The 11,241-nt window shown below is 53.0% G+C and overlaps 1 protein-coding gene across 1 annotated transcript in view; it reads right to left on the bottom strand.

Moving 5' to 3' along the window:
- B3GLCT (beta 3-glucosyltransferase) overlaps positions 1-10,274 on the bottom strand; it is a 113,512-nt gene extending 103,238 nt beyond the window's left edge. Inside the window, exon 1 of the mRNA XM_043477680.1 lies at positions 9,938-10,274. Within this exon, the coding sequence (XP_043333615.1) occupies positions 9,938-10,010 (73 nt within the window). The 5' untranslated portion in view covers positions 10,011-10,274. The remainder of the gene's footprint in view (positions 1-9,937) is intronic.
- Positions 10,275-11,241: the final 967 nt, after the last annotated feature.

Raw genomic sequence — 11,241 nt, forward strand, 5'->3', positions numbered from 1 at the left:
TTTATTAATGCATGCTTTCGCGTGTTCAACAGAAGATCAAAGAGGGGCTGCCCGAGTTAAGCACCACGCTTTATGCTAGGAGCCGGGTGAGGATGACGAAGCAGGTGACGGTCTGACCCCACGGACAAGTCCTGTGTCAACAGCCAAGGGCAGACGGGCCCTCTGACGGCACCGCTGCCCGGGGAGCCCCCGAGAAGGAGGGAGGGCAGAGACCAGCAGGGCAGCAAGTTCAACGCCAGGCCGCAGAGACGCCAAGCGCAAGAGGAGGAGGCCCGGAAACAGGCTTCTGCATACAAAGCACGTCCAATAGTGCAGCGAGCCCGGAGCACGGGCGCTGCGGGGAGCGGAGGGGGAGCGGAGGAGGACCGGGGCACGGACGCCTCGGCGGGGCAGAGTGGGGTGCTGTGTGGCTTGGGGCCGGGGTGCGGCTGGAATGGCTGGGCCATGTCCTGAAAGGGGTCGGTCCGGTTTTACTGAGTGCTACTGAAAGCTTTCTGAGGCTTTTAAGAAGGGGGATGCCGTGCTGAGATGTGTGCCTGAGACCAGTTTCCAGAGGCAGCATGTGGGGTGGGCTGTGAGGAGACCACACACACAGACACACCGGCCAGGGGGGTGACAGAGCCAGACCCCGAGAGCCAAGGGACCTAATGAAGGTGAGGTGACTCCTGGGCGCAGCAGGCGGGGAGCCAGAATGCAGCTGGGGTGTTAAAGCAGCCGCATCTCCAGGTCTGGAGACGGACCCCACGAGCGGATGAGGGCAGGGAAGGGCCGACAGGAAGATGAGTGTGGGTGACTCTGGGTTTCGGATCCGAGCGACGGGGTAGCCTGGGGCGCCATTCAGATGCTACAGGATAAAGGACAGTGAGCAGACTGTGGGAGAACTCAACGTGGTTCCCAGCTTCCCGAGATGCTGCAGGGGATTCAAGTGGCAACACCCCCCTCATGGCCTGGTCCCCAGCGCGGCTCAGCGCAGAGGCGCGAGAGGAATTTCCACACTCGGAGTCTCCGCGCGGCGTGGTGGAACCAGAGCCACACAGCTGGATGCTCAAGATGGGAGCAGGGGAACCCCAACATCTCAGGGACTCAACTGCCAAGGAGACAGAAAGGCGTGGCCAGGCAGAGAGAAGGCAAGCGTGTGAAGGGTTTTCTGAGCCCTCTCCTTAAGAGCCAGCGAGAAGGATGGACAGAAGAGCTAGAGACTTTTGCTCAGGGACCAAATGCAAACAGTAAACTCTCGGGAAAAGAGATCCCCTGCTTTGGGGACGACGCCAACGCCATTCCACCACCACAGCAGGTAGAGAACTGCATGGCATTCAGGGCCGGGAACCCCTTCGCTGTGTTCCATGGGATTCCCAACCTTTTCAAAGGATGCAGCCAGTTGGGAGAAGTCAGGAGAGGCAAGGCTCCCCCAAGGTAGAGAGCACACAGACCCCGCTTTCCTCCTGCCCGAGCCGCCGGCTGCTCACACTGGCTCTCACTCCATCTGAAGCACGTCCCCTGTTTCCTCACAGAAATCAGCGGGAAATGGAGTCTGGAACGCAGACTTTCCCTCACTCGGCAGCAACATTTGCCAGGACCAATATACTCCACGTGCCAGAGGGTTAGCATATGTACAGAGGGACAATAAACGGAGCGGGGAAAAGAGAAAAAGGAAAGAATTACATATTTTAGGAAGGAAAAGATCTTTTGCTTCTTTGATTCATATCTCATTTAAACAGATGATATGAAAACCCATATGCCACTCAGGACCTGAAAAGAAGCAAACTCCAACTCAAACAGAGTTTGGCCAGGAAGTCATAAGCAGGGTCCACAGGCAGAGTCGTGGGTGAGGAGAGAAGAACCCTGCGCACACCCCCCACCCCCCAGAACACCCGGAAGGGGTCTAGGCCAGCAAACATGCAAACACAAGAAGTCAGGGCTCTGTCCAACTCCTTTATGCTGCTGGAGAACATTCGGCAGTCAACCATCGGGCTCGTTTTATGCCTGACTTTTAGTACCTTCGTTTTGAAATATAAAATGTGGGTCCCAGGGCTTCCTGGTGGCTCAGTGGTAAAGAATCCTCCGGCCAATGCAGGAGACACAGGTTCAATCCCTGATCTGGGAAGATCCCACAGGCCGCAGAGCAGCTAAGCCCAAGGGCCACAACTACTGAGCCTGTGCTCTGAAGCCGGGGAAGGGTCACAAGAGAAGCCACTGCAATAACGAGGAGCCCCCAACGAGAGAAAAGCCTGCACAGCCACACAAAAAAGTGGGTCCCCAAAAGCACACCGGTCAGTGCCACTGAATGCATGGTACCTACAGTCTGAGACGTTCCAGGAACTCATCTCGAGTCCAAAACCCTCTGCTCCAACAGCCCACTGCTCCAGGTTTTGGGACTCACACTCCAGGCGCTAGAGTCGTTCCAGTAGCATCTATAAATCTGCCAAACGATACTGGAACCAGAGGAAGCCTTCTGAGTTCCAATTCTGGGGTCTCTTAGTCCCTTCCCAAGAAGGCAGAGCCCCTGAATGCCGAGTATCAGGCCTCACCCCTACACTCTGCTTTCCCCATTAACAGCTCCTTACTTCACCTTAAGACAAAGCAACCAGCAACCACCTTTACATTCTACAGACGGGCACAGAAACCACCAGTGACCGTCCCAGTTCACACCTGGGCCAGGATGGTCCCAACAGGGCTCTGCAATGTGCCAGCAGGTGCCTTGTTAAAGACACAGATCCCTGGGGCCTTGTCTTGACTCTCCTGAATCAGAAAAAGCTGCAGCTGGAACCCAGAAATCTGCATTTTAACAAACAAGACTCTAAGACCCTGAAGTGTTCCCATTGTGCTAAAGTCTGACACCCACTCAAAGGAACAGAACACCTGTCTTTTTTTTTTTTTCCTCCCCCCCGCTGGCTTTGGCCATTTATCTTCCTTTGCTTCCTTCAACTCATAAATGACAAACAAGCTCCTGCCTATCCACCCTCGAGGATCTGGAGAAGATAAATTCAGTGTGATGTGTAAAGAGCCTTGAGCTTCTTATGGGAAGCAATGATGTAAACCAAAACATATCACCTTGTAAGATCATAAAATATTCCTTTAGGAGTGAAAGTAAGTCGTATCCCTAGGAGAGACTGGCACTGCTATAGTTGAGATGCATTCAAATCTTATTTGATGATAATTCAACTCATTTGTATTGGTTAAACCTGCTGCTCTACATCAGATCAGCTTTACAGATAAAGCCTGTTTGCTTCTCCAATTTCATTACACAGACATTTTTAGTATTAATAAATGTTAAAATAAGTTTATGTTGTCAATCAAGGCCCTATTCTTTAAAAAAAGAAATGAACTCAAATTTCCCCTTAAATCTCTCTCATGCGGACCTCTCCCCTGAGGTCCAGACCGTCAGTGGATCTCACTGCTACTGGACATGGTACCCAAGCATCTCACAGGCACCCCAAACTCAACCTGTCCAAACAGAACTCATCTTCGCCTCCCCCTAAAATTAAAAGCAAACTTTAGAAAACCGTCTGGGTAACTTCATGCCACAGAACTACACACTTAAAAATGGTTCAAATGATTCATTTTATGCTATATATATATTTAACTACAATAAACCAATTTTTTCCTTTGACCACATCTGGTCCTTCTCCATCAGTGCCTGTATCAGTAAACAGCTCTGCTCTCCACCTACACTCAGAGCGGGAGCCTGTGACTCATCCTTGGCCCTCCTCTCGGCCCACTGGACCAGTCAACCACAGCACCTCTGACTCGTAATCAGCTCTCGCCAGGTTGACTCTGGCAGCCTCCTCAGTCGTCCCTCCCCTAGGTCCACACCAGCCCCCGTCCATCCCTGTTCTACAGAACCAGCAGCTTGAGCTTCTTAACATGTTAAGTCAAATCACATCACTGCCTATGACAGTGCTGCAGCAGCTCCCCACCGCTCTAACGGCCAAGTCCAAAATCCCCACGCTGGTCTGCGAGGCCCCCATGGAACTTTCAGCCCCCTCCCCTGTCCAGTCCCGTCCTTTCTCCACCAGCTTCCTCCAGCCAGAGCCTTGTCCTGGCCCCTCCTTCCTCCCCATGGTAGCTAAGCTCTGCTTCCCCTTCAGGTCTGAGCTCCAAGGCCCTGCCTTGAGAAACTTCAGGGCTTCTCAGCCTGGCGTTATTGCTGGTTTGGACCGGAAAACTGATTCTTTGAGGGGGGAAGGGGATGCCCCATGCACTGTGGGTTGCTCAGCAGCGCCCCTGCCAAACCAACCCCTGTGACAGTCCTGAAATCTCTCCGTATCGACAAGGATTCCCTGGGGGGCAAGGTGACCACCCCCACCCCCCATTGAGAACCTCAGCTCCAGACTTCCAGTAAAGCCTCATCAGTTCCTGGTGGCCCAGAGATAAAGAATCCGCCGGCAATGCAGGAGACACAAGAGATGTGGGTTTGATCCCTGGGTGGGGAAGATCCCCTGGAGGAGGGCACAGCAACCCACTCCAGTATTCTTGCCTGGAGAATCCCATGGACAGAGGAGCCTGGCGGGCTACAGTCTGCTTCCACAGTCCATGGGGTCACAAAGAGTCAGACACGACTGAGCGACAGAACAATGACCCTGAAACATTTGTCACAGCGCCCTAACAACACCACAGCACTGGGCAGACTGGTGCTCCTGTTCAATGTCACCTTCCCTTCCAAGACTGCGAGCTCCATGAGAGCAGAAGCGGGCTAGATCAGGTTCTTCCTGCAACAACCCCAGTGTCTGGCGCATACTAGATGCTCAACACCTTCTGAACAGGTGAAGAAACTCTGAGTACAGTTTTTCCTTTTAAGACTATGTAGAACTTATTAACATGTTCTGGTAGTTCAAATCAGCACTTATCTGGTTTCTTTGCAAGCAGCTTAGTGATCAGACCTCTGAGACGTGGCCTTAAGGGAGACTCTCAATCAATAAGAGGTCTAACGAATCCCTGACGCCTACTGTGACTTCTCCTTTATATTGGGAAAGGTGTGTGTGTGCGCTCAGCCCTTCAGTCGTGTCCAACTCTGTGCAACCCTATGGACTGTGGTCCCCCACCAGGCTCCTCTGTCCATGGGATTCTCCAGGCAAGAATACTGGAGTGGGTTGCCATTTCCTTCTCCAGGGGCTCTTCCCAACCCAGGGATCAAACCCAGGTCTCCTGCATTGGCAGGTGGGTTCTTTACCATCTGGGCCACAAGGGAAGCCCTTGGTACTGCTCCAAGGAGCCAAAAATCTGTAACATCTGTAAACTGTTATAAATAATGTTTCTCATGAAAAGCAAAAAAAGAGCTGGCCCTTAATGGTCCAAATGAGGTCAGTAATTACGACTTAAGTACCGGGCCCACAGTGTTTCCCTCAGAAGAACTGAACACAAGGGTCAGGACATCTCCTCCCCTCCTCCACCCCCATTTGAAATAGCTGCTCTTCCTCTCTCTGCTTCCACCCCCTCATCCCAAGAGCCTGACTACTGGCTACAGGCAAACTCCTGGGTCAAGCTGGTGACCAAGGGGGCCACACCAGCTTGGCGTCCAAGAACAAAGAATCCACCCAGACGGTTAAAATCTATGCCAGTAATATCTGAGTACTGCTGAAGAAATAAAGAGGAGGGCTTAAAAATCCAAAACAGAAGAGTACAAAGCAACCTGGAGCCAGGAGTGACTCTTGGGGTCCTAAAGTGTCTGATTCGTTGCCTGAAAAGAATCCAAGCAATACCTGGCTCAGACTGGAAAATCACCCCTAATTTTGGCAGGTGCTAAGAAATATAATCCTGACTCAGGAGAAACAGGGATAAGGAAGATAAATGTTACTATCTATTATCATTGGTTCAAATAAGCTTCTTCACAGATGTAACAATGAGAATTAGGTTTGGCTGCATGTAGTAAAAAAAAACAAAAACCAACAATTGAGGCTTAAACAAGACAGATTTGTTATCTCACGCAATACATGAGTGGAAATAGGCAATGGTGGGCTGGCACAGTGCTCCACATCTACCTGGTAACCAAGTGGTACCGTCCTTTCTGCTCCACCATTGTAACTACTGGCTTCTGTTTTCAAGGTCACCTCATGGTCACAAGATGGCCACCGTAGCTCCAGCCATCAGAGTCACGTAACAGGCAACGAGGAGGAGGAAACAATGGCAGAAGGCCTGCACCGCAGCTGGGTCAGTCAGTTTTAATACACTTTACCAAGAGACGCACTCAGAACTCCCTGCAGACAGCTCACTGGCTACCCCTGTTTGAAGGGCTGCTGAAAATGTTTTTCCGCTGGACACGCTGCCCCTGCCGCCACTCCTCCACCCTTCCCCTCATCCCCTGTATTACCAGTCTGCTCAGTTCAGTGGCTCCGTCGTGTCTGACTCTCTGCCACCCCACAGACTGCAGCACACCAGGCTTCCCTGTCCATCACCAACTCCTGGAGCTTGCTCAAACTCATGTCCATTGAGTCGGTGATGCCATCCAACCATCTCATCCTCTGTCAGCCCCTTCTGCACCCACGTTCAATCTTTCCCAGCATCAGGGTCTTTTCCAATGAGTCAGTTCTTCTCATCAAGTGGCCAAAGTACTGGAGTTTCAGCTTCAGCATCAGTCCTTCCAATGAATATTCAGGATCGATTTCCTTTAGAATTGACTGGTTTGATCTCCTAGGAGTCTAAGGGACTCTCAAGGGTCTTCTCCAACATCACAGTTCAAAGGCATCAATTCTTTGGCACTCAGCTTTCTCTATGGTCCAACTCTCACATCCATACATGACTACTAGTCAAACCATAGCTTTGACTAGACGGACCTTTGTCGGCAAGGGCTACCATAATAGAAACTATGGGGTGTGGGGTGGGCAGGGGGCTTAAACAACAGAAACTGATTTCTCACACTTCTGATGGCTGGAAGTCCAAGACCATGGAGCCAGCAGGGTTGGTTTCTGCTGAGACCTCTGTCCTTGGCTTGAAGATGGATGATTTCTCCTCGTGTCCTCACACAGCCTTTTCTCTGTTAGCATTTCTGGGGTCTCTACCTCTTACAAAGAGTTCTACTAGATTAGCCCTGCCCGTATGACCTCTTTTAACCTTGTTGTGCCGTGGTTTAGTCACTAAGTCCTGTCCCACTTTTTTGTGAACCCACAGACTGTAGCACACGAGGCTCCTCTGTCCATGGGATTCTCCAGGGAAAAATACTGGAGTGGGTTGCCATTCCCTTCTCCAGGGGAATCTTCCCAACCCAGGAAGAAACCCAGATCTCCTGCCTAGGAAGGGGGATTCTTTACAACAGAGCCATTTTGATTACCTCCTTAAAGGCACATCTCCAAATACAGTCGTATTGAGGATCAGTGCTTCAATATATGTATTTGAAGGACAAAACTCCATTCATAACACTGCTGATTATCTAAGACAGTGGTCACCAACCTGTTTGGCACCAGGGACCGGTTTTGTAGAAGACAATTTTTCCCTGGCGGGGGTGTGGGAGGGAGGGTTTTAGGTTCACCAGGTATTTATCTCCTGCTGTGCAGCCTAGTACCAGTGGCCTGGGGACTGGGGACCCCTAAGAGGTTTAGCCAGGAAAAATCTAAGGGTTTGGGGGATAGCGGATAGACTCTGCCACAAGAAAACCAGTTGACACTGTAAGAGATGGCAAAGTTCTAGTATTTTATCGAGTCTATGCCTCCCGTTTTACGGGAAAAAACTGAGATTCAAAGCAACAAGAAGCCACATAGCGGCTGACCCAGAGGCATGAATACATCTTCTGAGTCTAGTCTTGGCTCTGGACTTTAGGACTGAAGTTGCAGTGACTTTTGTCTGTAGAACAGAAATAAAATGTCTGGGTTTAAAATAAATGTTCTTGTTGACTTCTCTGAAAGCTTAAATGAATACACTACGCTTGTGGGAGAACTAAAGTATACAGCCAGGTCCCCTAATCAGGGAATATTTAAGGTATTTTTACGCTGTCTGAATTGTTCACATGCCTTGGAACTCCTATCATGTTCTCTATTTCAACAAGAGGCCAAGGATCCTGATTTTAAGACATATGAAGGCTGGGTAACACACCTTTCTATTTCTCCGTGTCCCTCCACAACATCAAAGCAGAGCACAGTAAAAGGAACTCATGATTTGCTTCAGATTTGGAAGAACACAGCTTCCTGTCTGTACCAACCCATGAAATCCCCTTCACAAAACCAAATGTCTCACAGGGACCTTTTAATAGGTTTTACGTCTTATTTATTGTGCTTATCTGACAACTTCACAAGGCTAAAACACATCTCTTAAGAATGTGTGGACATTTTAGTTCATTCTGAATGTCTGGTAATATATTGTCACGTGCAGACATTCCCTTTCCTGCCGTGAAAAACAGACCCACAGAGCAACCCACGTGTGCACTTCAGCCCCTCTAGTGAATGTATTACACACAAATATTACATTCCCAATAAAGCAGTTACAACGTGCAGAGCTATAAATAGAACGCCAATTTCAGCTCCCACCCACCCCATTTGGTGAGGTGCAAAACGTCCAGGCAGCAGGCCAATTGATGCAGCCGGGAATCTCATAGTCCCTCCAACCTCCCCTCCTTCCCCGGCGCCCCCCACCCCAGCAGTGCACTCTTCTGCTAAAGCAGATCCCCGCCAAGTTCAGTAGCGCCCCCCACCGTCAATTACAGCCTTCGCTGCCCAAGGTGCCCAAACATTTTTAATTACATTGTTACTTAATCACGCGTGTGAACAATTACCAATTAATTTCACTGGCTTTTCCCACACTTACTGAACTGCTATAGACAGGCCAGGGGTCCACAGTCAAGGTCCTTATTCCGAGAGTTTTAAGTCCAAATAGAAACGGCTGCCAAGGTTCCGGTGGGCTACCGAAACAGCAGTGCACAATGACGCTACGTCTTTCCCGAAACTGCACCATTCTGCCATTTCTAAAAATCTGAAATCACTGCCTCTTAACAGGCTGGAAACAAAAAGTCTGAGATGACAACAACCCCGAGAACGCTAATAGGAATATTTTTCCTCCAAGGTTTCAAACTTGAACACACCTCAACCATGAAAGTCAATTGCAATGATTTTTTTTTTTTTAACTTTTATCACATTTTTTTTTGGGGGGGGGGGCATGCTCTTGCGAGGAGCACGGAAGAAAAAAAGGGAAGGGGCATTACAGCAGCAGCAGACAAGCACTGTTTGCAGAGTTCTCTAATTCTTCCCCAGAAGATGCGGGGTTCGGAAGACTCCCTACGGCCTCCCCTGTGCCCCGACCGACACCCAAGGCCCAGCCGGGCACCCGGTCCTCCGTTCCTGGTCAAGGATCCAGTAGAAGGGGCTGGTGCCCGGTGAACACCCCAGCCTAGGGGGCCGGGGCAGGTCCGCGAGACCCCCACAGGGAGCCCCGGGCGAGGCTGGGGGTGCAGCGCTGGTCGCCCCGCGGGCCGGCCGGGCGGTGCGGGCCAGAGCGCGCGGGAGCCCGGGCCGCGGAGCCCGCCCGCCCGCCTCCAGCCTCCGGAGCCAGCGCGGAGCGCGGAGGGCCGGCGGGACGCGGGCGGAAGGCAGGGGGGCGGGCCCGCGGCCGCCGCTTCCCTCGCTCCAAAGTTTCTCGCAGTTGCACATTCACTCCGCGCTTCCTGTGGGGGTGGGCGCCGCGCCCTCGCGGCCCGGCCGGCCGCCTGCTCCCGGCGGAAGGAAGCGCGGAGACGCGAGTCGAACCGGAGCGGCGGCGGGACCCCAGCGAGCCGAAAGGGGCCGGCCAGGCGCACCCCGGGGTCCCGGGGTCCCGGGGAGCCAGGGCCGGCCGGGGCGCCGGGAGAGGGCGCTGCCGCCGCGGGCGCGGCGGGGACGGGACGGCGAGGCGCGGGCGCCGCGGGGCAGGGCAGGGCTGGGCCGCCTGGCGTCTCCCCCGGCGCGGACGCGGGGCGCGGGCGGCTGCGCCCGGGGAACCCACGCCTCTCCGGTGCGCGCCCGGGCCGCCCGCTACTTACCCAGGGAGCAGGTGAGCAGCGAGAGCAGTGCCGGCAGCGCCAGGCGGCGGCCGCGGCGGGCGGGCGGCCGCATCCCGGCGGCGGGGCTGCGCGCCCTATCCGGGCGCGGGGACAGGAGACGCGCGCGGAGCGGAGCTGCACCGCTGCCGCCGCCGCCGCCCCTGCCGCCGCGGCTGACCCGTCTCCGCGGCTCCCCTCCTCCCTTCCCCGGCCCCGCGCCGGCTCCGGACGCGCCCTCTGGCGGCCGGTAGCGGGAGCGCCCTCGTGCGCGCTTCCCGCGCCTGCCCGGCTCGTGGCTGTGGCCTGGAGGTCCCTCGGGGCTGGGCTGCCGGGAGAGGTGTCCGCCCCTCCGCGGGGACAGCGGCCTCCTTCAGGCGTCTGACCTCTGCTCCCTACGGTCTGCACTTCTCCTTTTCCTTCCTCGCGTTTAACCTGGGCCCCATCCTCTGCCTTCGTCGCCCCTGCCTTGCTCCATCACCTCCCTTTCCTCGATTGCCAGCAATAGGTCAGTGTCCCTTCTTGTCCCCAAAGTGAAGCTGAAAGGGGGATGGGCGGCAGAGGAACGAAGGACAGGAAGGAGAATCGTTTTTCTTCCCTGCTAATGTACCATCTGTTATTTTTTTAAAAATCAATAATTCAACTCTTAATATTGTTGGCACCAACAGTTCTACTTTGATGAAGGTGTTTTTAATCAGCTCAACTAATTTACTTCATATTCTCTTTTGAAAGGGAATGCTGCCAATAGCTTAGGCCTGGAATTTGACTTTTAATAGAAGTTTGTGTAAATGTAATTTTAAGTGTTCGCCGTAATGGAAGAGGAAGGGTGTAATTTTATCCAAAAGTCTGATTAAAAAAATAAATTACATTGGAATGCAGAAAAGTGAAGGGACCATGGAAACTTCCTTAGGAAAGTCCCTCTTGTCCCCAGCTGAGTGGCCCTCCCCGGCAGGGAAGATGGTGGCGGAAAAGGAAGCAATTACAGAGGAAATGCAGCCCCTTCTGAGGGTCCTGCACCACACCACACCACACCACACCACACCACACCACACCACACCCCCCTCCCCCAACACACACACCTGCCTCTCCCCGGGAACTTCAACCCACTGCTGCCTCCTAGGAAGGAGGCTGGACCAAGAGCTCCTGCTCACGGACGGAGGCCTCCTGATGGTCACGTCCATGTTTACATTCCTATTTCCTCATATTTTTTGGATGCACACACTATGCCTCTCACTGCACCAAGCACCCTCTGAACAGCATATCTTCCACGTGGACATGCAGCGTCCACCCACTTGCTAAACATCAAG

Source organism: Cervus canadensis, chromosome 9 (genome assembly GCF_019320065.1).
Source record: "Cervus canadensis isolate Bull #8, Minnesota chromosome 9, ASM1932006v1, whole genome shotgun sequence".
NCBI lineage: Eukaryota > Metazoa > Chordata > Mammalia > Artiodactyla > Cervidae > Cervus > Cervus canadensis.